Source organism: Pipra filicauda, unplaced genomic scaffold, assembly GCF_003945595.2.
Source record: "Pipra filicauda isolate LSUMZ 115617 unplaced genomic scaffold, ASM394559v2 scaffold262_size1072369_pilon, whole genome shotgun sequence".
Classification (NCBI taxonomy): domain Eukaryota; kingdom Metazoa; phylum Chordata; class Aves; order Passeriformes; family Pipridae; genus Pipra; species Pipra filicauda.
Window position 1 is genome coordinate 512871 of NW_024104379.1, and position 24830 is coordinate 537700.

General features: G+C 47.0%; 1 protein-coding gene across 12 annotated transcripts in view; it reads left to right on the forward strand.

Moving 5' to 3' along the window:
* Positions 1–3320: 3320 nt before the first annotated feature.
* Positions 3321–24830, forward strand: part of RBFOX2 (RNA binding fox-1 homolog 2) — a 167237-nt gene continuing 145727 nt past the window's right edge. For 3 of the 12 annotated variants that reach the window (XR_003539652.2, XM_039382257.1, XM_039382263.1), the window contains exon 1: positions 3321–3764. Coding sequence is in view for 11 of the 12 variants with exons in the window: in XM_039382257.1 (XP_039238191.1) it covers positions 3564–3764 (201 nt within the window). In the remaining variant the exon portion in view is untranslated. The remainder of the gene's footprint in view (positions 3765–24830) is intronic. The other 9 variants (XM_039382259.1, XM_039382255.1, XM_039382264.1 and 6 more) reach the window with 5 other exon arrangements.

The window sequence follows — 24830 nt, forward strand, 5'->3', positions numbered from 1 at the left end:
TGCTTCCTGTGAAACCAGGACCAAAGTCCAGGCTGAAACTTTACCTTGGCGGAACTTCATTACCTGGGGGTGCACTGCTGTGAGAAGGAAGAGCATTTGGCTCTGGAGGTTTGTCTGGCAGGATAGAAATAGCAGGAATGAGCTGGGTTGGGCAAGCTGCTAAACCTCCCCTGATCTGCTTAGCAGAGAGACCAAATACACTGTGAAGGCGCCAGGGACAAAGCTGTGTGAGGCTGCAAGGGCAAGAGGGAGCTGGTCAGCAGGATAAGACATCATGTGTAGATGATGGAAGCAGCAAGAAACAGTTCAGTTGTGGTGGTGGGGAGGAGAGATTTGCTTTGAACTGTCTCCTAATGATTTCTATGCCTTCAGGCCAAAGACTAATAGCTGAGCTTGTGCCTCTCTTCATGCCTGTGCCTTAGAACCTGCATGAGTCATTGCCTCTGCTTAATCCCAGCACATTCTGGGACCCAGCCCTTTGTACTTCCATAGATGTTTCATACCCAGCATCCCAATGCCACCTGATCTCCAGCCCAGTGGGAGCACCAGCACACGTTTCTTCAAGGAATCTCTTCAGAGGGTGTCTTTTGGAGGGGAGAAAAAACCTCACGACTTTACTCTAAAATGATATTAATCTGTTCAGGAAGGATATATTCTGCATTCCAGCTTCTGGGAGCTCTCTGGTAGGATAACATTTTTTAGAGTTCCTCTCATTGATCTGTTAAATACAGAGCACTCTGCAAACTTGTCCATAAAATCACAGCATGTAGGGGCCTTTGGCAAGAGTGCTGTGCAGCAGTGGAAGGGTTAACAGAGGAGTCAGCTGTCTCTTTAGTATGTCTCAGATGTCACATACAAATACCTAAAAGGCAGCTGGGTTGTGTGAAAGGAAATCAATGGATTAAGATTGCGGTCCCAGCTCAAAAGCTTTTTTGTGACTTCAGGAATGCCTCATACCCCATCTGTTAAATTGAAATAATACCTATCCCCCGAACACACCATGAAGATTAATTAATTAATCTTTTTTTTAAGAGGAAAAGGAAAGAGCTAGAGAAATAATAATACATAGTTGCCCGGCAGTAATGTCAGCAAGCACACAATGCCACAGCCCATGGCAGTGGCAGCTGCAGGTCACTGGTAGGAAGGGAGCAGTACCTCAGCTCTTTTCACCTGCACCATAACTGAGGGTGCTCTGTGCTCTGCAGTGGTCCTGGCTGCTCCCCTGGCAGGCTGCAGACCACAGCCAGCCAAAAATGCCTCGCCAAGGGACATACCTATGGCACTGCCAGCTCTGCCAGGAGCTGCTCTGCAGCACAGACCATGTGCACGCAGGATGCAAGGGAGAAGTGGCAGCAGCTTTGGCACCCGCATGGCAGGAGGTGGTGGAAGTGGGGTTAGGGGGAGGTGAAGAGAAAAGTGGAGGCTGGGCACTATAGAGCAACTCCTTCCTTTGATATCTCTCAAGGGGAGTGTCAGACAGACACCTAGACTGCAGTGAGAGGAGCGCTCCCAGTGTACACAGATTTGTCTCCAGACTGTTTACTCCAAGCTTGTCCGAAGGTTGAAGCCTTTGCAGCTCCTCACAGGCAATAACTTTTCCTGTACCCTTCATCTAGAACCCCTCATCAAAATTAGAGGGAACACAAACACAGAAATGCTGCTTTTCTCTCTATGAGCAGCATCCCAGTCACAAGAATCTCAGCTTCTCTTCAAGCCAAGAGTGGACTGAACACGTTCCTTCAATGTTTTTTGACAGTCTGGCTCATTTTATCAAACCCAGTCAAGATGAATGAAATACGTGTTTACCCTCGGTGGGCGAGCAGACAAAAGCTGCATGTAATTGTCCTCTGGGTGCCTGCCATTCCGTGGGGATTTGTAATCATTTTGAAAAAAGAGATTTTCCCTTGTCACTGGAGGAGACAAGCTGGCACCTCAGCACAAAACATACCACTTAAAATAGCTTTTAATGTGGCCTTGAAAACTATTTTTGGATGGCGAAAAAAGTGGTGTAAGGGAAGACTGGAGTCATGTATTGTAACTGTCACTCAAAACCAAAGGCTCTATCATTTCATGAAGATTGTCAGATGTAGCATGCACGGGGGATATGGGACACCAAGATAATCTAACTGGTCCCCAGGCTTTGCTACACATGGTGAGATTCAAGAACTCAGGAAGGGCTTCCTCCTATGAGCATTGACTCACAATGACCACCTCCACTTTTAGTTTCTTCCTTTTTCTCCAAACCGTTTGCAGGAAGAGTGACATTCCCATCCTATAATAAAGCCAACTGCGGATTTGTGTTATGATCCACAGGTTAGTTCCCCATCAAGTTGCCATGGCTTCCAGACTACTTTCAGGACGGTACATGCTGCCTGTGCGTTCCTCACCCTAGAGCAGGCATCGTCCTTGGTGCTACCAGACAACAGCTGTGTAATAAAACCAACTTTATGTTTCCATTCAGGATCCCGAATTTGTTTCTCAAGATCAAAAATGTGGAGACATAGAAAAGGGCTGATGAACAGGGTTTTTGAAGACTGGTGTCTCCATCTCATTGGAAGTCATCTGAAGCAGAACAAACGAGGAGATGTATATATAAAAATGCAGGAGAAACCCATGGAGGCTATTAGGAACAGGAAAGCAGAGCAGCCCCTTTCTCAAGGGATCAGATGCAGTCTGGGGCTGTGGGATGAGGCCTGGGCTGATGTGCCCAGAACAGCAGTAAGGAGGCCCGGAAAAGGCTGTGAAGAACACATGCACTGATTAATGCGAGCCTGGACTGAGTGGAGCTGGGCAGCACATCCCTCGACGCTGGATGCTCCTAAAGCTGGGGGTCTAGCCAGTACCCCTCACCCCAGATTCGCCTCAGTTCAGTACCACTTCCTTACTGGAAGAGCTGCGAAAACCTCACCCCAAAGAGCATCGCCGCGCCAGCGGGGGCCAGGACCAAGCGAACCCGTGACGGGAGACCCGGCTGTGCCCGAGGGAAGGGTGCCCCACGCTCTTGGGGCCGAGGTGGCCACCCCATCCCCGCCGGGCGGTCCCGCACCCACCGCGGTCCCTCAGAGGGCGGCACTGGCCCGAACCGCAGCGCCTCTGGCCCAGCCCCGCCGCAAACAGCCGGGCCGTGGGGATGAGGCGGCCGGGCCCAGGCGGCCATTTCCCGCCCCGTGCGGCTCCGCAGCGGCGGCGGGCGCGGGCGGCCAGAGCCCCACGGCGGCCCCGCCCCGCCCCGCCCAGCCCGGCGCTCCGCCCGCGCCCCGCCCGGCGCCCGCCCCGCCCCGCCCGCCGCCGCCGAAGGTTTCCGAGCGGGGGTCGCGGTGCTCGGCGGCCTTTCCGGAGATTGCCGAGGGGCTCCGGCCCCTCCCCAGCCGCCGCCGAGCCCGTGACCGAGGCGCTCCGGTGGGTGGGAGCCCGGCGCTCCCTCTGCTGCTCCGGTCGCGGCGCGGGGCTCGCCGCCCTCCCCCTCCTCCTTGTGCCGCTCCTGCTCCTCCGGCTGCGCCGGGCGCCGCGGTGACAGAGCGGGGCGATCGCGGCGGGGGGCGGCCGGGGCTCCGGCGGCGCGGATGGCGGAGGGCGGCCAGCCCCCGCAGCAGCAGCAGCAGCAGCCACAGCCGCAGCTCCTGGCCGGCGGCGGCGCGGGGTCCGCCCGCGGCGTGAAGCGAGAGCCGGAGCTGGAGCAGCCCATGCCCGGCGGGGACGGCGCCGAGGGCGGCCACAGCAAGCGGCTGCGGACGGAGGCGGAGGCCGACGGCGGCGGCATGCAGGTAGCGGGCAGGGCCGGGCCGTCCCCGGCTCTCCCTTCCCGGGGGCTCGGCCGGGCCGGGCCGCGTTTAATTTCGGTTTGCGGGGTTCGGCGCGTTGCGCTCGGGCGTGTGGCCCTTTCCCGTCGTCAGCGGGCCGAGCGGGGCTCCCCCGGGCTCCCCCCGCGTTTCCCGGGCCGAGCCGGGCGGCCCCGGGGGCACAGCCCGGCACGTGGGGCGGCGGCGCGGGGCCCGCGGGAGCCGCCGCCGGGTCCGGCGCTCCGGGCACCGCGGCGCAGCCCGGGGAGGCCGCGGTGCGGGGCCGGGCGCGGGGCACCGGCAGCGCTCCGGGGCCAGCGGGGTTCACCCGCGCCGCCCTGGGGCTCGCGCGGCACCAGGAGAAATCCCAGGTACTGCCTGGGAAGGGGGAGAAGAGGAGTAGTGGGGCGTCTTCCAGCTTGGTTCGGGATCTCACGTTCCTGTTTGTCTTCTGCCAGCGCGGTTTGATCGGCCCCAAAACATCGCTCGTTCCAGGTGCATTGGCTTTTGTGTTTGTGGGATGATGCTGGCGAGGTATTTCTACCTCCCTTTGTCTGGGTGTTGTGGAGGGTTGTTTTATTATGGCACTTGCAGTGGCCTTTTCTGCTTCTGTCTCTCGTGACGAGTATATGAGAGCTTTTTGGAAGTGGATTGATTTATTCATCTCAACTTGTTTCTCCTCTCACCTTTTCTTGGGCTGGTAAGCACTGCTGGTAGTTTCCAAGGGGAGCATCCTGTTCTCCACTGTGCTTCTCATCAAGATATACCGAATGCTGACCAATACTCTTCCCTTTTTGCTTCACAGGCTGCCCGCAGTTTTCATGCTCAAGATTTATTTATTTTTTTAAACGGCTTGCAGCAGGGGAGTTTCGTTTGTGGTTCTATCTGATGTTCAGCCTTTCATGGTGGTCTCTGCACACCACAACATCGTGTTTTTCCCAGTGTGATGGTGCGGCCTGAATGTGTGCTAGAGCTTTGCACCCAGGTGCTGTCGCTTGTGCTCCCCAAGGGCTGGCAAAAATCGTGCTGCACTCTTTTATCCCTTGGAGTAGTGTGTTCTCCCACACGTAGGTGTCAAGTATGACTCAGACAATGTGTACAGTTGCAAGGAGAAAGATGCTCAGCCTCGAAGGAGTTGAGTCTAGCTAGGAGTTATGAATGAGTGCGCAAACACGGTGACATGAAATTCTTCCAGCTCTGCAGAGTTGAACTGAGACAGAAGTCCTGTGTAACCACAGGAGATGCACCAGTTTACCTGCAGTTAGTGGTTAAACTGGTTGGTGTTCATGTAAACTAGTGGTAAATCAACTGAAAATTGCCCGGGAAGGGACTTGGACTGGTTTAGCAGAAGTCTGAATTTTTTTTTTAATTGCAAATGAGTACAATTTCTGTACAGATAAAAGACTCCCCTTTATGTTTACATGGAAGAGTGTTTTGTTGTCTATCCAATGAACAGTGCAAGTTAGTAAGGTTGCAGCGTTCAGCCACGAGGCTACGACAGTGCGTGTGTGCAGCAGTGTGTAATGCTGGTGTTAATGATACTAGGGATTAATTGTGGAATTAATTAGTGGAAAGTTGGGGTTTATTTCTGTATCAAATGGTGACATATAGTGGAGAAATTAGGTGATGAGCTATTAGCAGGGTCTGATTTTTAATTATGTCTATAGTCAGTATAGCTGTTCTTCAGATTAGGACACCCATATTGTACTTATTTGGCATTTATAGCATAATTTTAATATTTCCATATGTAGGTACAGGGAAAAGATTTTTCAATCTTTTCAATATAAAATACGAATGAACATATATATATGTGTGTGTGTGTGTGCACAAATATATACTGTTATTTGGAACCAGATGATCTTTAAGGTGCTTTTCAACCCAAACCATTCTATGATTCTATGTCCAGAAGTTTGTCTTGACTTTTTTTACTGTTAAAGCATATGACTTATATATTTGGAGAATCTTTTCATATTTGTAAGCAAGAAGTACCAAATTTGAAGCTAAACTTACAAATAATATCAGAGGTAGGAAAAAAGTGTTCTCCAATGTTTGGGAAATTCGGTGTCTTTTAACCTAGAAGTCAAAACACAAGATTGCCTTTTACAAGGATTTTGGTTCAGATGGTGTCTTCTTTTGGAGTATCTTATTTTAGAATAACGGGTTCTTTTTAGTAAATCCTCTATGTTTAGCTGTACGTAATGCTTACAAGAGGAATAAAGAGCCTATTTGATTTTTCTTTCTTCCCCCCCCCCCCATATGTACTAGAGGCTTTCTGGAAGCTGGAAATAACACCAGCAACTGTCGTACCTTGTTTTTCCTGGAGATCCTGTCAATTTTCTACTTCCTGTTCCAAGAGCCACAGGCTGTTGCTGTGTAAACTTGGTGACCTCGGGTCTCTGGGCTGATAGCAGGGAATGTGCCTACCACCATTTCTTCTTTGCATGACCTGTACCTACCAATGGTTCAGGATATGAACACGGCTTGTAATGCTGAAATAAATCATTTAGCTGTAGAAATTACTAATGTAACTCTAAAACTCATAGCTTTTTTTGGGTCCTATTAATATGAAGTATCAAAACTAACCTACAGGAAGATAAGATAGTAGCTAGTTATTAAGACCTTGGGGCAAAGGGTGTCTAAAAGCTTAAAGCAGCCCTTATATTTACTGGGCTTCTTGTTTTCTGCTGTCTCAGGCCAGCATGCTCAGACAGCTTATGCAGTTAGGGTTTCATTATCTAATCCATCTTTGATCAGGCCGGATAAATGGTGTTTGGCCAGTGCTGATCTTGTTAGGAGGGTGGTGTAAAGCTGCTTGAGTTGGGATTGGGACAAATCGGATCATGGCTGCTATCTGCTTCTGGGACATATTTCAGTTAATCATGGCGTGGGAGGAAAAGGTCCATCAGAAATTGCTGGTTTTTAGCTCCCTCTGTTTCATAAGTGGCAAAAATCAAACGCCGCCAGCCAGGAATGTCTCCTGGAAGTATTTGGATAGGTTTGTAAGCTTTGGAAGTGAAGTGCCCCAAAGGTGCTGCTGCTTTTTAACTGTATAAATACTAGCTAGTGACTAGTTTGTGCTCTTTACTGGCTTGGATGGTTGGGTTATTTGGATCAGCTTGCTGATCTGAGTAAAAATAATGCCTAACAGAGGAAAGGAAAAAAAAACTTATATACTGCACTGAAATGCAGTTGTTGATGCAGCTGTATTTGCTCCTTGTCAAAAGAGACTCACTGCTGCACAGATGGAAGAGAAAGTACCCTTGCAATAATCTCTCTCCTCCTCTGTTCCTCGCACGATGAAAGATGAGAAATGTTGTGGCTAGCTAGAAAGTGTCCCTTTCTCTTTAGAGCTGCAGTCAAGGGTCCTGTTTTTGTATTCCAGGGTGCTGTTTTTGTATTCTTCTTCCAAGTGCTAGAGGTGTATCAGACATCTTACACTGCTGAAGAAAGTTACTAAAATATCTTCCCCTTGCTTTGCTTGGTTGAATGAGTTAATCAACTCCTCCTTCAGTGCCCAAGCTGAATTCTGATTTAACTTTTTTTATGGGGTCTAGACTGATTAGTTTATACCTGGGGGTAATATATGGGTGGAATTATATACAAGGTGTGAACAGAGCTGGTCCTTGTTCCTCTTTCATGAATGACTTTTGTGCTCAGCATCCCTGAGTATTTGGGAGAGTTACTGTTCTGCAGCCATGAGCATGGCCAACTGCTCGGGGCAGACAGTGCAGCTGTGGTCTGTGCCTCACCCAGGCCACGTAAACCTTTAGTGGCAGCGATGAGTGGAGACTTTGTGTTGTCATTCAGCCATGTCTGCATAGGGTTCATAAAGATGACTGGTGGTGTTGAGATCAGTCCCCTGTGACTAAATAATGATGTAATAGACGATAAGTCTTTCCTCCGCAAGAAAGTCCACGGTTTCTCCTCCTGCTGTGAGCCAGAAGATGGTCTGTAACACCCTCTACCAGCCTGGCTCATTCCACCATAATGCCTGGAAACCTTGAACTGCAGTATGCCACAGAAAGGGGGGAGCAGGAACATGGCTTGTGCTTCATGACAGCCACCAGTGTCCTCATTCAAACTGTGGCCTGTTTGTGGTGCTCCAGAGGACGGCAAGATCAGTCTGCTGATAATTTCCTAAGACAGGTTTGAGTTTATAAGTAAGAGGGCTGATTGGGATTGTAATCAAGAAGGGACCAGTGTATAACAGCTTTTCTGCTGTGAGGGATCCTATGGAAGTCTGTATTTTTAAATCTTACAGAAGAGAACATCTAGTTCCAGTAAATGGTGGAAAAGCTGTGTAATCAGGTTAGCTTTTTCCTCCCTCTTATTATTCATGGCATGGCTGTCTTTGTAAAGAGATGCAGAGCAATGCAGGGGATACAAGATACTATAGAAAAGAAAGGAAGTTCCAACCTTTAGAAGCTGACCCCTGCCTTAGATCCAGGATGAGGTTTCCTAGGATGCTTTCCATAGGATGCTTTCCACAGACTATTGCTGATGTGTTGAGACATAATGAATCACCTCTAAGTGTGTTGTTGTTTCTCTGTTTGCTTTTGTCCTTTTTTTTTTTTTAAATATTTGTGTGTTATGAGTTAGACCTGACACAGTCTGGGAACACTTAGAAAATCTCCAGTTCAAAGAAAACCTTTGGCAAACAGACTGAAAGTTGGGATTTTAGAGTTGTTGAGAATGCTTTAATGTTGGCTCTTTCCTTGCCCTACTCAGGAAAATGGAAAGCCCAAGTGAAGTATTCTGGATGCTTTAGTACCCCTCCAGGCTCTCTCGTTATTTCTCTGTAGATTCCAGAGGTTTCTGTTTAAAGGTGATGGCTGCAGTTGTGAGGTTGGAAGCCGAACAGAGGTCTGGCTCTACTGGAGATGGTCTCCTTCTGCATATGTGTACCAGCTGTAGACATACGCTTTTTATTTTTCCTTTTCAGAATTCCCGTTTAGAAACATTAGTGCTCTGATATTTTGCAGGAAGCCCGGGCCTCTCCTTTGCCTGTTGGAAAGGTTGCCCACCTAGCCGAGTTTGGAGCAGCTCCAGGCACATCCTGTGAAATACCCTCTGTCGGCTTTTCCTTCCAGTGATGTAGCAAGCAGGGCTCCCGCTTTGCCCTTCTGCGTTGGGGGTTTGTGTCTCTGTTTTCAAGGTTGTCTCAAAGAAGTGCTGCTCACTGAAGGTTTAGCAGCCGTGTTGCTGTGCTGGCTTCATGCTTTATTGTGACTCTGCTGAGAGTTTCCTGACTGTGCTGAGAGCTTTCAGTGGCTCTGCTGTGTGAGGCTTGTGGCAGTAGGAGTACCAGAACACACGAGATGCAAAGGAGGCAGCAGTAAAATAAAATAAAAATTAACTGCTTCATTTGCACTAGTGGTAGGGAAGCCAAATTGAAGTCGAGACGAATCTGGACTGGATTCTGTGTGTGGTCTGTGGCCCCCTGGAAACTGCTGCAGAAGGACATACCCCTGTTAGCTTGGAAAAATAAAGCCTGTCGTTAGCAGCATTTGGTTGGCTGCACAGGAACCTCTGCCCCTTTAGAAAATGCTAGGGATCACATCAGTTGATGATGTTTCAAAACCTATCACTATGCTGCTGACTTGTCTCTTGACGTGCAGTAAACCTTGGTTTTTGTATGAAGTGAAAGAGAAGGGCAGATGTTTTGGATGTCTGGAAACCTCTTATTTAATTTGCCCATCTCTGATATTACTTGACCTTCTCTGTGTGTGTGTGTGTGTGTGTGTGTGTGTGTGTGTTTGCTTTTGAAATGTGGTGGCTGAGGGATCAGAGGAACATCCAGAAGAGAAGTGAGAGAAGCAATTAGAGGTAACGAGTTCCAGTTCATTGAAGCATTCTGTTGATCTACATTTTACAGTGGTATTGAGTGGACGCCTGAGTGTAGCTGTCATGAGATAATCCCGATGTTTAGGGATTAGAGCTGCTTGGCTGCATTTTGGGCCTTAACTCCCTTTGCTCTCCAATAAATTTAATTTTGCCAGCAATCTTGTAAATTCAGTTTGAAAGATGTGTGTGTATTTTCCCCAGCATGTTTCCCCCTCCTTCTGCTTCACTTTCCTGAGTGCACCTCCTTTTTTCTAGGTTGAGTTAGAGGTGTTTGTAGGAGCCAAATCTACGATGACAGGGGCTGTATGAAACAGTCCTCACCAGTCCTGGTCCACGCCACTGTCCTGACCCCACAGCATTCCCTGTCAGGGCTCTGCTGAGCTGTCCTGCTGAGCTGTGCCAGGGCACCTTTCCTGCAGAAAACCTTTGCTGAGAAAGGCCCAACATAGTTTTCTAGGTTTCTAACCTTCGTTCTCGGCTCTGGAAGATTTCCAGGGTGTTTGTGAACCGTTCCAGTGTCTCTCTTGTTTGGCTTGTCACACATACATACGGCATCTATCGAAACCAGCCCTATCAGTTCTCTTGCTGGTCTGAAGGAAATGGGTCTTTAACTCCTTAGCAGTGATATGATGTATTTAAGTGGCCACAAAGAAGGAAAGGTTGTACACAAAAGCTCCATTGTTTAATGAGGGGCATCAGCTGAACTTGAGCTGGATCCAGCATCTGCTCGGGCAGAGCAGGAAATTTTGGCAGTTTCTGTCAGCTCACTTAGTGCGACATTGGTGTTCAATCAGCTATACCATTGCCACCTCCTAACCTTTGGAGTGTGGGCAGAGTGTACTTGTAATTCATACGGATTAGAAAAGAGGTAATGAGATCTTTTACTTGGATAGGACAGTGGGATTCACTCTGGCATGTTTTTGGAAGGGGCTGTGCTTTCACACGGCTGTTGCTTGTGCTTGCCTTTGTCTAGGAGAGTTTGTTGTGCAGAAAGATTGGATGCTTGCTTCAAAGAACATGGGCTAGAAGCAATTGTTGATTTTTTTTGTATGACTTTCTTGGGTTTTGCCTGCTTGTAATTGCCTCAGCAATAATGCAAGTATTAGCATAGAGATGGGGAAGAAGCTGCACCATTTAAGGGGGGGGAAAAACCCTCAGTGTGTCAGCACTTTTTACCCTCTGGCTGTACGTAGCTAAATTTCCCTTAATAAAGAGACTAAAGAAGCAACTTTATGTGGCATTCTGTGTGCTGCAAATATCAAAATATGCTCCCCAGAGGCCTTTGAGGTCTTGGGATCTGGATCTAGCTCAGGTTTCTTCAAGGAACAAGAGCATTGTGCTCTTTTAACGGAGGCTTTCTGTACAGCTTTCCCACTGCTATTTCTGTAGGAGATCCTTGCAGACACTTGGGGTGGTTATCACCATTGGGGGTGATGCCCAGGAAGAAAATCCCACCAAAGCATCACTAAAAAGCCTTGATTTAGTGCTGCGTGGGCTGACGGGAGGCTGTAGCTGGGATCCTAGTGCTATAATTTGCTGCTTGTGGTTGCCATTCCCTTACCCGGATAGGGGCGGGAAGGTCGCCTTTTTTCCAGCCTGCTCACTGACCTCAGGCAGCGAGGCAGGGGGAAGGCTGGACTCTGAACTGCTGAGGGGCTGGGTGCCTTCTTTCTGCATTCCCAGATCTGCAGGCAGAGGAGCCAAGCGTGACTCTCCAAGCAGTTTTTGTGGGATCGTGCTTCTGAGCCATCTCTGCCTGTCTTTTTGGTTTTATTCTGTCTGTGGCTTTGCTTCCTTTTTGTGGGAAGAAGTGAGGGGAAGTGCAAGGAATGGCTTCTCCATTACCCTTTGTACTCTTCTGTCCTGGAAAGCAGGTCTGTCAGAGGCCTCTTTCCTATCCTTGTTTCATGTTAAAAGCCCTGTGTGGCGTTGAAGTGAAGCTGGACCAGGAGGGAGTGTATTTTGTAGGTACTTTGCCTTGCCTGTTCTTGAAGCTCAGCTTTGGAGTGATGTGGGGTTGTTCCTGGGATTAAAGACTGCTCTCTCTAAGTGATGCTGCTTTTACTTCCATTAGTGGGACCAGCCATACAGCCTGAGGAGATCCAAAAGGTTCATTCATGGAAGGAAATCCAGGCTGTGGTGTTGCTGCAGCAGATGGAACCATGGGGCATACTGAAGGAAATGGGAGCTGGCAGTGTGATATGGGCAGATGTCCTGGGACTGGTGGCATGTACAAGAGTGGGAAGCAGGAGTTTGTGTTATGTTGGCCTTAGGAATGATTCAGATTGTGGAGGAAGCTGTGGCAATAAAGCGTTTGCAACACTGCTGCTGTTTTGCAGTAGTGGATCTGAATGTCTCTTGGGCAGCCTGCAGGAGAATCCAGTTGGCTTCTGAAGTTCCTGCCCATCCTGCTGTTTGTTTTGTCCAGGAGCAGAAGTTGAAGCATGTGAAAATGCAGAATGCTCTCAATGCTCCAGTTTTCGGAAGAGGTGTGTTAGGCTACGGTGGTGCTGTGGGGGTTGGGGTTTGACCTTCTGTGGTCTGAAGGTGCTGGGTGCTGTGTCCTCAATGCAAAGGAGACAGAGAACATGCCAGAGTGAGAACCTGTGCTGCAGCAGGCTGCAACTGGGGAGACTTGATACATGGGGCATCCGCATGGTAGGGGTCGGAGTTCACGCCCAACAAGTGCCCAGCAGGAGAATGTGGCAAGAAGGCATCGTGTGAGGTCATAATTATGTGGCTGTACCTTTTATGTTTTTAGAAATGACTTCATCTCCGCAAGTGTAGCAAATGGATAGTGCTCACTGAGCGCTATTAAATCTAATGGGAATTTTGTAACCAGTTAAAATGGGTGTGAGGTCAGGTTTTGGACTGAGAACTATCCAATATTTCATTTCTTCTTTTTCATCTCACGTATGACCCCAAACTGAATTTACTGCAGATAATCTAAACTTTGCACTGAAAACACAACTATTAATTTTTAATGGTCTCTTCTATGGTACTCACCACCGTGCTTCAGAGATCCTGATAATCTCATTTTTTAGTTTTTCTGAGATGTAGAAAAGGTATATTCTGTCTTATTGTAGAAATGGGGAATTGTGGTACTGGTAATAAGACCAGTTTTGCAAAAATCTGATTGACACTTATAACCTGGTTTATTTTTGATTTGTATTTTTTATTGTAGTTGATGGGGTTTTGGTGATATTTAAATCCTTGATCTATGACTCTCCACAACATCCACTCTATACGTGAATGCCACTGCTTCCACAGGATAATCCTTAAGTGTGTCACGTTGGGCAGATATAAAGTGATGTTGTCTTCATCTTAAGAAACAACAGAAAAGCTTGAATTAAGTAACTTGGTCATCGTAGTTAAACTTCACTTGGAAAATGAGGTTTGAAATCTAACTTTTCAAGTAGAATGAATATTGTTTGTCTTAAACTACAAAACCACGTACCTTTTGGTTTCTGCAGCTGTTTCTCCTGATCAGAACACAGCACTTCCTAGGCTTGAATGCAGTGGGAATCAGGAAAAAATAGCATATAATCCTGATTTGTTGTAACATCCCTGCACATGAGGAAACAGTGCAAGTTGCATGGGTAGCTGTAGCTGCTATTTTTTAATCCACAGGCCTTGACTTTTGCAGTTGCTATTCTAGGAGAGAATGTAGCTACCTTGCCTTTTGAGTTAAAAGCATGTTTCTGTCTGTTAGCAATCAGAGAGCTGCTGTGTGGACAGGAAAGGCAGGAACTGGCTCCTGACCTGCTCCTGCGCTGGCTACCATGTGGGACCTGCAACTCTCTCCCTTCTTGGGTACCCAGGTCTCAGTGTGGTCACTTGGACTATCCAGGAGGAGAGAGAGGCATGTTTTGCTGAGGACACTTTGTGACACATTAGGGCTGCAAATCAATCCCATTGCTTTTTGAAAAGAGGAGATAAGGAGCAATCTGGCAATACATTGTTTGTGCCTCTGCATGTGTTCTGGGAATTCTTGTTGCCTTGAAGTGACAGGAGGAGATGAGGTTGGAGTCCTCTCCAATGCTCACATGAATCCAGTGGAGACCTGACATCTACTGATGTCACCAGCTGCATTTAACAGCTTTTTTTCCTATATGACCTGTGTACCTAAGCACTTGGAAGATTCTGACTTCCTGGGCTAGGTAGATTTCCCTAAGAGTGGTGGTCTACATGCCAAGTGTTGTGAGGGCTGGGCTGAGAGGTCACAATCATGGACAGGAGGCTATACCATCCTCTGCAATGCCATGGTGGAATGGATTCAGCAGGAGGTGGTAGTGGCTTTTGTGAACAGTGCTGTCTGTGTGATGGTTAGATGTCAACCATGGACCAGAGAATGGTTCAGAGAAGGGGAATGTAAAAAGAAATGGACTAATTGTGGATTTTGATCATCAAGTAAAGAGTTACAGTGGAACTAACCCTTTGTAGTGTTTCCATCTGTCATGGTTTAATCCCAACTGGCAGCTGAGCCTCATGCAGCCACTCGTTCACTCCTCCTCACTGGGAAGAGGGAGAGAATCAGAAGACTAAAAGTGAAAAAACTTGTGGGTTGAGATAAAGACAGTTTAACAGGTAAAGCAAAAGCCAAACATGCAAGGAAAGCAAAACAAGGAATGATTCACCATGTCCTATGGGTGTTCAGCCATCCCAGGACAGCAGAGCTTCATTATATGTAATGGTGACTTGGGAAGACAAACTTCATCCCTCCAAATGTCCTCCCTTCCTCCTTCTTCCCCCAGCTTTATATGCTGACCATGACACCATGTGGTATGGAATATCCCTTGTGTCATTTGGGGTCAGCTGTCCTAGCTCTGCCCCCTCCCAATTTACTGTGCACCCCCAGCCTCCTTGCTGGTGGATTGGGGTGAAGCAGAAAAGGCCTTGACTCTGTGTAAGCACTGCTCAGCAGTAACTAAAACATCCCCGAATTATCAACACTGTTTCCAGCACATATCCAAAACACAACCCCATACCAGCTACTGTGAAGAAAATTAACTCTATCCCAGCCAAACCCATGACACCATCTGTCCATCCCTTCTTTCAGCGCTCACTTCTGACCTGTCAGGACTGTTGTGATGGACTTGGATGTGGTGAATGAGGCTGAGACTGGTATTTGAGTCTATATTGTCTGACCATCTGATAAACGTGTCTATATATATATGTCTGTATGTGACTTTGTCAGGAAATTGAAATTATGCTTGTAATTAGGTCTGTTTTTTGTGTGTGCTTCTGTCCACTGATTACATCCTTCCAGAAGAGGCTGGCTGCATTTCATCATCTTGCCTGATCTCTTCTGGCTTTTAACGGGAACATCATGTGGTCAAATACTGCAGATTCAGATTTCTAATCACAAATTAGAACCATTAAGAATTCTTGGTGCTTCATATTCCGTCTTGAAATCTGTGTGTCTGTAGGGCTGAGAACTGAGTGTATCTGTTTCAGCCAGATCAGTGCATAGGTTCTCCTGGGGATGCTTCCCTTGGGAAAGGTGTTGACTAGAATAGATGAAAGTGCAATGAGACTTTGTGTGTGTTTGTTTTCCTTCTGTTATTAATTGCTTAAAGGGTTGAGTAAGAATTCCTCCTCTGCTATGGGTTGATGTTTTCATCTTGAGTGATCAGGTATTTGTAACTGCTTGGCATACCAGGAGGAGCATGGGTTGGATTTGCAGCTTCGACCATGATTCCTTTAAAGACCAGGAATTTTTTGATGATTTCACTTAAGTCTGGACTCTTAGTTGATGGATGTAGATGGAGCATGTCCATGTTGCTTGGGAAGGTTTCCTTAAATAGGCATGACCTTTCTAGTGAAAACAGGAAGATAGTTTTTGCATTGGATTTTTTTTTGAGCATGGTGTTTGTTTCATTTTTGGAACTCATGATTACTGCAGACATTTATGGTGGAAGTAGCTCATAGGCTTGGTAGCTTTGTGGGGCAGGGTTTGACAGCTCCACTGAAGTTTTGATAGGGATACTGGGTTGCTTTGCAGTGTGGCATTTGATACAGCATTTGTTCATCCTTACTACATTTGTTACATCCTTTCTGAACCAGCCTCTATTTTTCACCTTTGGTGGTCTGGTTCTCCTTCCTTCTCATGCTGGCATCAAAACCTCTGAGGCATCTCTATGTACAGGGAAAAGATTAGCCAGTCTGCATGTTTTAACATGTAGCTGGGGAATGGATAGTGATTCACTAGGTCTGCTTCATCCTCTGGTAAGTGTTCTTGTTTCTGTTGGGTTTTAGTAGTTGTTAGTGTGGAATTTGCAGGCAAATTCGGGAGAATGGTCCTGTTCCCTCAGAATGAGGAACCCTCTGGCTGCAACGTGAATGGGGTGACAGTCTTCCTGAAGTAGTGCCTGTTCCTTACTCCTTGGGAGGTGTAACAGGAGGTGGGTGTGTGACTCCCGTGTGCACTGAAATTTTCCAAGATGCCTGGTTTCAGCTAGTCACTGTTGCTGACAAGGTGTTAGCAAGCTGCTTTGTGAAGTCTGTCTTTAAATAAGCATAAAATCTCTATGCTTGGGCTCAGATATCTATTGTAAGGTGTTCTGTGAGGTAGCTTCTCTTCGATTTCGTGCTCGATAAGGACATGATGCATGTGTTCTGGAGAAGATGCAGTACACTGGATAGACTGACCAGCCCTGCTGGCACAGTAGTATCAAGGGCTCTGTTTGCCTTATGTAGTTGACCTGATCCTCAAGGTTAGTTTTATGTCCATTCTCCTGGCTCACCAGTTTCTTGATGCCTGAATTGTTGGGAATTTGCAATTAAGATACAGAGGTCTGTAGATCTATCTGGTTGGTTCTGCAGCTTGTGATTTTTACTTTTGTTTTTAGAATAGGATTTTAAAGACAGTCCTGAAATCTCTGGACCCTTTGGGCAGGAGTAAACATGTGGCATTTTTCCTCTTCCATGGGTTAATTCCTACCATTGTAAGGCTTCCCCTGCCTCTGACTTCCTGGGCAGGATTTTTGATGATGAATACAGTCACATTAAATAGTAGAGAACTTCTTAATAGGTCACTTCCCAACTTTACTTCCTAGGTAATATTTTTCTGTCTTGTATGGATTTTCCTGGGGTGTGGAGGCTGTTGGATGATTAACTTCACTCTCAGAATGACGTGCTTATTTATAGATGGCTATTGCTGAGTGCTCCTCATGGAGACAACTATCTTCATGAAGTTGCTAGAAAAACTAACCACTAATTTTGTACAGGCTGTGTTTGAACAGGAGCAAATAAGATTGCAGTGGGAAGGGAGGATGGGATGTGGTATCACTCATCTTCCAAAGGCTGTTTCATCCTCATGGAGCCAGGGCAGGTGGTCCTACCTTCCCTGGTTACTCAAGGGGGGCTTTTACCTCTGTTAAATTAGCCCTGGGTTGGAGTTGCTGGAAGTGGGTCTAATCAATGCTAGTTCAGTATGTTATGTGTGAAGCTAATTGACAGGGTAGAAAAAGCGATGTTGCCTGTAGGAAACTTTCTTCTTGCCTGGAAGAGGTATAAAAATGTAAAATGTAAAATGTCCAGTAGGAAAATTTTTTCTTCTTTGAGTGGTTTAGCAGTGATAACCAAAAGCAAATTATTCAAGGCTGTGTTCAGAGCCCTCTGATAGTATTGTCATGGCTTCTGCTTCTGTTTACAGATTTCCCATGTAGCTGAATTAAATTAACAAGACCAGTCAATTCATTGCTGCTGTATTTAACCCCCTGGGCAGCAATGAATCTGGCAAGGATGGAGCATCATTTTCATGTGCTGCTTGGAAAGGGAGGATGTACAGCAAAATGAAGTAGTGTTGCTGCTTGGGGGAGGGATTCACAGGCACAGCTCAGGTGTCAGACTAAGGGAATAGTGTAGGTTCCCAGAAGTCTTTTTTTTCCCCACGGCTTCCAGCGTGGGTCAGTCACTAGGTAGCGTGAAGGTTTTTTTTTTTTTCATGTATGGGCTAGCCGGAGACTAATGTATCCACAGAGTTTGTTCAAGGCAGATAGCATTACAGGAATCAAAACAGATCTCTTGGTTCCTGTTCATTGATTTAATCCTTTGTTTTTAGCGGTTAAATATCCCTGTATTTTTTAGCCTAGCCTTCGTTATCCTGGATTTGAGCCCTTCTTAAATCCTAACTGCATGGTATTCATGCTAGGAAGAAAAGTGGTGTGAGGTAATGCACAGAAGAATGAAACAACTCCCCCGGGTCACTTGTGAAGGAGCAGAAATCTTGGAGCACTGGGTTCAGTGGGCCATCTTTTTCCCCTAGTTTGAACTAGGTGATCTCCTTGCTTTAATGCTGCCCCCTCCATCTAAAGGAGGGTCCTTGGGGCTTGGTGAGCTGTGCACTACTCCTGTCTTGTGCTTCATCAGTTTGCTGTGTTAGCAGGAGGGAGTTTGCAGCATTTTACAGCATCTTTCCTTAGCTCCAGAATTCAGTTAAAATTTATTACATATATGGATCTACATCCTGTTGTTACATGTTTAATATTTTCTTTAGGCTTGTGCAAAATACATGGTATGACTGTACAGATTTATCTTTTTTTTAATGTCCTCTCCCGTGAGTCTGCATAGCTTGTGAGACTGGTATGATACTATGTGCTTAGCCTTGCAGCTGGTTTGGAATTCTGGGCTTCACCATGCCATGCTTGCTTTTCTTGTCTGTTTGCTCCAACTTTTTCATGTGTTTACAGATACTGGTGCAGTTTGCATAGCAGGAAGTGTCCCTTTGTAGCAGCTGATGAGTGGATGACGGACAGCTGATTAAGCTAAACCTTCAAAAGGCTTCTGAAAAAACCCCCCAGTAGTATTAAATTTATGACTTACAAATGTTGTGTTAGTACTTCTGGGTTAAACAGCATTAGACCACCTGGTGTAGCCTGGTCTGACTGATAACACCCCTTTGCTCTGGGCCACCGAATGCTTGTGTCCGAGGGGTATTTACAGTAGGTACAACCCCTGTGTAGTGACTCCCTGTGTTGGGGTGCATGGTGTGAAACCTTTCTTCAAGTCTAAGATGGTCTGGGGGTCAGTAGATTCTGAAAGAAGTGATCCTTTTCCTCTGCTCTCCGTTTGGCTCAGAATTTCTTTTTCATGATCTCATAGAAAATGAGTAATGCCAAAGAGAAGAATTTATCACTAAATCCAGCTGACTCCACTATGGTGGATGTGTTGCCTCTGCTGTCCTTTTGACAGGGAAGGTGCTGTCCAGTGCTGGCAGTGCCCATCTCAGCAGTGCCAACAGTAGCAGCGTGTGCGTTGATGTGGCACGATGTATCCAGAGTGCAGCTGCACTTCACTTCTGTCACCTGGGCAGCATCTGTAGCTCCGGCAAGGAGAGCCCTTTGCGTGTTTAGTACCGCCATGCCACTGTCAACCTCTCTCACATCCATACTGCTTTAGGAGTGAGTGGTTGTCCGCTCCTCCCACAGAGGAGGGCGATAAACATTTGCTCATCCACGGTTTCTCTGATCCAACTGTGTTTCCAGCTCTGTCTTTGTATTTGACGGCAGGTCCTCCTTTCCCTTGGCGCGCGTCCGCAACGTGCTCATGTGCCGGCACGCGTGTGCTGCCCTTGAAAACAGACCCAAGTTATTAAAATCATTGCTAGTTGCCATGGCAGCTGTTGTCGCTGTGGGCTAATAGGAAAGGCAATTACTGCTGCATGCTGGGGAGCGTACGGGGAGAGTGTGGGCAGGGGGGGACAGGCGACTGCATGCTGATGAATTGTGTGACGGATAAGTTGGCTGTCACAGTGAGCAAGCAGCAGAGGAGAGAAAGACCGGAGATGCCCTGTAATGAGGTTTGGCCAAATATGCCGTGTTTCCACCTCCTGGGCAGTCTCACGGAGAGATTCCCACCCTTCCTTTGATTGTGAAGGGGAACCTCGAGGTTGAGATGCATGTTTGCAGCTGGGTGCAGTGCATTGCTGCTCAGTGGCTCTCAGCTGGCCCAGAAACTGAAACAGGGATCAGGAAAACTTTATGCATGTTGAAGATACTCATCTGGTCCCTTTCCTGCTGTTTTCTCTCTGTGAATATTCCTTTTCGGCTCTTACTTTGCTGTTTCCTGTAGGTCAAAGGTCATGATATAAAATAGCTCCAATTTTCTTGGAGTGAGAAGGATCAGTTAAGAAAACTGCTTCTCATAGTAAATTTACAGCTAAAGGGAATTTGCATCCTTCATCTTTATTCTCTGAATTTGGGCAGCATGTGCCCAAGCAGTGCCAGCACTGTTTGTGCCCAGTGCAAACATGAGAAAAATGGGGACCATTTTATAGTGAGGAGCTTGTGGGAAATCAGTAAATTCCTTGAAAGATTTGAGTCGGGAAAGTAGGTGAGAGCTATAAGTCTGCAGCTTCTGTAAATCTTAGTGATATCCAAAACTGATTGACAGTGTCTGACAGAGCCCTGCACTCCCAAATTGCAACCCTCTGTCCCCTCCAATTTGTGCTGCTTTCTCTCGTGCTAGGAAATGGCCTGAGACTTTGCTGCATAGGAGCTCTTCCAGGAGATTCTCTTCGGACAGCAAGAGGCACATCACATAAGTTTCTTTTGGCTTCCAGAGTCCCTGATGGTGTCAGTGAAGCTAAAATGATGTCTGTTGCCCCCTTCAATGGGGAGACAAGTCCCTGGAGGCGTGAGGGAGGCTTGTGGCCCAGACAAAGTGAGAAGAATTAAAACAATCCTCTTGGAGCAGGCAAAATTGGGACCTTGTCTGAATTTATTTATCTCTTTCGATTGATCTCCCAGCAGCTGTTTCCAACGGCCCTCTGGATCATGCCCCGTTGGGATAGCTGCGCTGACTCACTCACTGGGATGGTTTCCGCTGCGTGTGGGAGCCTGGCTTCCCAGGGAGCTGTGGCACCAGGAAGGGGAAGGTTTCTGGTGCATTTGATTCCCTCAGTCAAGATTATGCTGTGTCTGTTTAATTAGAGACTGCTGCTTTCTTTACTGGTGTACTAAATATAAATAGAGGAGCTGGTCTAATATACTTGAAGTTGCAAATGTCAGGAGTTGATAGCTTTATTCTCCTCTTGCCGAATCTGATTTGATTTTAAGTACTGACACTAAATCTAATGATGCAGTAATTCCTGTTTGTAAAAAGGAATGAGGAATTTAGACTGAGAGGGACTTCATATTCTTCTCCCTTCTCTCATCCCACCTCTGTTTTACAGAGGAAGAGCTACTGGTTTGCAGGTGTTTGTACAGTAAGATCTGAAGGTCAAAAGGCTTGACCTAAATACACTGTGAACTAAGTTTGTATTCAGCTAAAATACAGTTGTAAGGTTTTCTCTCTGCACATTTTTTGGCACAGATTTGTACATTCCAAACATCACCTTTGTGGCAGTCAGCAGAGTGCCAAAAAAATTTAAAAAGATAATAAAAAATGCAGGGAAGATAAAGAAGCTGCTTCTGGAGCCCAGGCTTGCGAGGATTTACGTAGGGCTTTGTGTTCTGCTTGGGATTCTTTCTTTGCTGAACTACAGGATAAGTCCTAGCAGGCCCCAGAGAGATCTGTAATGGGACAGACATCTGTGTTTAAGATGCCTTGCCCTGTCCGTCTGCTGTACAGGAAAAGGAATAGGTATCAAATGAGATTTTTTTTTCCCCTCGAGGCTCCTGCTGAACACAGTGGACCCAATCTACCTCCATCTGCTTAGCCCTGTACAGTGCTGTTTGCTTGAGCGTGTCCCTGAGTTGTAGCGCGATGCCTGGGAAGTACAGCTGGCACTGCTGGCCACTGTGTGAAGTGTTTGGTCCTGAATCAGTTGGTTGGAAAGTTCTTGAGAGCAGAAAGGATGGGGAGAGCTCCTCGTGGTGAAGACTGATTTAGTGCTGTTATCAGCTGCTTGGTACACGGTGAGGCTCCGTGTCTTGCCCTCGGCTGCTGTAACTGCTGTAACTGCTGTTTGTTCATGCCCCGGCCAATTTGGAATGCTTTTGTTCTGGCCAGTGGGATAACGTGAGGTACCTTGTCTCAAGGCAAAGCTGGCTGCTGGGCTGGAGGAGGAGGGAGCACGCTCATTATGTGCTGGAGGCATTTTTGCCGTGTTGCAGCATGTGGTTGGAGAGGCATGCTTTAAAACTGAGACTACCTAGAACTTTGGGCTGATCTGCCAGGTCTCTTGTGGCCTCAAAAGTCGATCTGGCAGAACAGTTTCAGCATTGGATGTCTCTGTGGAAGGGGAGGAAAGAAATCCAGCGATACTTTTTGCCCTTCTTGAGGTTTTCCTGTTCCTAGTGGTGGCAAGGAGAAATTGTGTTTCTGGAATGTGTTTAGTTGTAATCATTGTCTGTTCTCAGTCTGCAAAGAGGAGGTGGAGACTCTCCCCAGTGTTTCTGTGCGCTCCTGTTCATCATTAGACATTGCTGACTGGCACAGAGGATTTTTTCCAAAAGCTTTTTCCTCTCCTGCATGATGCACTGTTGAATCAGTAACCCTGTCGCTTTGAAGGTTAATATTTTTCATATCCCCAACACTTATATATTGTCTTGCTTTATCCCCCTCTTCCCTCCCCCCAACTTTTCCCATTTTTGCTAGACTAATATAATGCTAGCATTTCCAGGGGCAGAGCAGTGGCTGCGAGAGAATAGCCTCCATCCTCTTCTGCTTTAAGCTTTGGGAGCCCGGCTGATGGAGAGCACATGACACTCCCGGTGGCTTTTCCTTCCAGAGGGGACACAGGGAGCTGTGTGTGTGAGGGGAACAAGCTGTGCTGTGTAGCGCGTCGGCGCTCCACTCCCGCTGGTGGCAAGGGCAGGCCGGGCTCGCTGGCTCCTGCCAGCGTGGCACAGTTCACCAAGCCAGCGGCTTTCCCGGCACCGCGGGCCTTGCCCACCCATGTGCCGCTCCCACACAGGCTCCTCGTCCCGAGCCCGAACGTGAGTGCGCGGGGTGGCTGAAGGCAGTGTGAGCAGGCTTCGCCTTTCCTCGGCGTGGTGTAAGCGAGTGGAGTGTCTGAATTATTCACTCCTCCTCGGCCTGCTGTTCCTATTGAATTCCCGGTGTCGAGGCACCCTGCCAGCACCCGCTGGTGAATTCACTGCTGCGCCTGCCCAGGGCCACCCTGCGCCCTGTGTGTTCGGGGCTGGGGGGCACAGGGGGCGGCCGCCTGCGCCAGGCTCGCCCTGGAGTTCTGTAGCTGCGAGTTGGTGAGACTTAGGTAGCCCTAAGGTCTTTCCATCTGCAGCGTGGGTGGGCGCCGGCCCTTTTGCTGCTCAGAGGGTTGTTGGCAGGTTTGCGTGTGTCTCTGCCTTGCAACCGTGCTGAAGTCTGCCTGGGCTACCAGATCCTAATCTTTTCCTACTGTCTCTTTATACGTGATATCTGGTATTGTGTCCTATATGTATTTTGTCTGGGTGGCATGGATTTCTCTGCAAACCAAATCTTTATTTTTTACACACCATTTGGGGTTCTCCTCTCTTCTGTATACCAAGTTTATAGGGATGGTTGTGCTAAAAAAGAAAAATCACGTTTCACAATTTCTGAGAGGAAATGCTGCTTTTATTGTTCTAGTGGAAACCATTTCCCTTTTGCCCATGATGTTACTCTTAGTAATCTGAATAATTTTTTTCTTAAACGTTTAAAAGATCTGTACTGTTCACATTATCACAACTCATAAAAGCTACTGAAGACATTTTATACTTTTGGAAGCAGATTATCACTTCTCTTTACAAAAACTTCTGGGTGTATGTTTGGTACCATCTTCATTGTGTTGATCCTCTGCTTTGTTCCTCTGTATTTTCTTTTTTAAGCAATTACAGCAGGTGGCTGGTCCCTGGGGAAGCTTCCTTTGACCAGAGTGCTCTCTGGTCCCGGTTGACGGAGTCAGATGGAGTTTCAGGTCCTCCTCCTGGCTGCACAGAGGAGTGTTTTTTCACCTCTAATTGGATCATGTAAATCGGCTCGTTCTTTGTCTCACCCTCTTTGTGCAGAATCTCCTTCTGGATTTTGATGAATAAATCAACCTTGACATTGGATTGAATTTTTCTTTAGTAGTTATGTTGATATTTGAAAACTAGTGTATCTCATGAACAAACTAGGTGTAATAATCAGAATTGTGACCAATAGTTTCCCTCAAAAATCAATTTCTGTAGTAGAGGTGATATGTAAATGATGGAGTACACAGTGGAAAGGGCTGGCTTTTTTTTTCCCTGCTTGTTTGTTTGTTTGTTTGTTTTGTTGTTGGTGTTTTTATTGTTTTGTTTTGTTTTGTTTTTTTTTTTTAATCCTGTGCAGTTGGATTTTAGTGTTTGATAGAGTGCTGAGGGGTCTCCAGGGTCTGACAGATGCTGGACAAAACAGAGCTCCCTTCCAGAGAGAAGCTCAGTCCTTTCATGCCTGTGCAAATGCAAAGCTTTTTGGGCTGGATGTTTTCCCCTCAGCCAAAGACAAAGTCTCTCAGAGTCACTGGCTGCAGTTTGCAGTGTGTGGTTGTGATGGGCAACCTCGCGGGGAGAAGAATGTGCTATCCTTTTTCCCACTTTGACTCTTACACCTGGAGCAGTGGAGTGTGCTGTTACCTGTGAAGCAATGGTTGCAATATTGCTTGCTGTCGCTTCTCTGCAGCAAACAGCAGAGTAATTGAATGGAGAGAGAGGAGCAGGACAAACCCCAGGAAAGCCTAAATCATTGCATGCGTCCATGAGCGTCCACTGGCTATTAACTCAAAAAGGCTAGAAGGAAGAGAACAGAGGGTAAAGTCATTTTTTTTTTTTTTACCTCTTTACTGGCAGGAATGGCAAGATGAATGTAGTATTCCCTGACAGTAGAGGAGAGGGAAATGTCTGAAACAAGCTTCTGCCTTTTGCTTTTAAAGTTGAATGAGTGGGAGACACCAAGTTGCAAAGGTGTGAAGCCTTCATGCAGCAACCAGGAGAAAGTCTGGGACTGCACTTCCCAATTAGCACACAGAACTTGCAAATGTGCTTTTGCTGTGGGCAAAAGCATTCAACCCCTCCAGAAGTAAATACAAAACCTGGCAGACTGGGACTCATGAATGGTAAGGCCTCCATGTAGTCAGTTGAGAAGCTAAACCTGATTGTAATATGTGGCATTTAGGATGCAGGAGAGCTGCAATTACCATCACCAGAATGTGGGGCTCTGTTCTTTTATATTCTCTTTGGCTCGTAGAGATTTTAAGTTTGGAAGTTTCTCATTTGTACCCATTCATACCCACAGTAATGGCAGGAGAAACAGAAAATT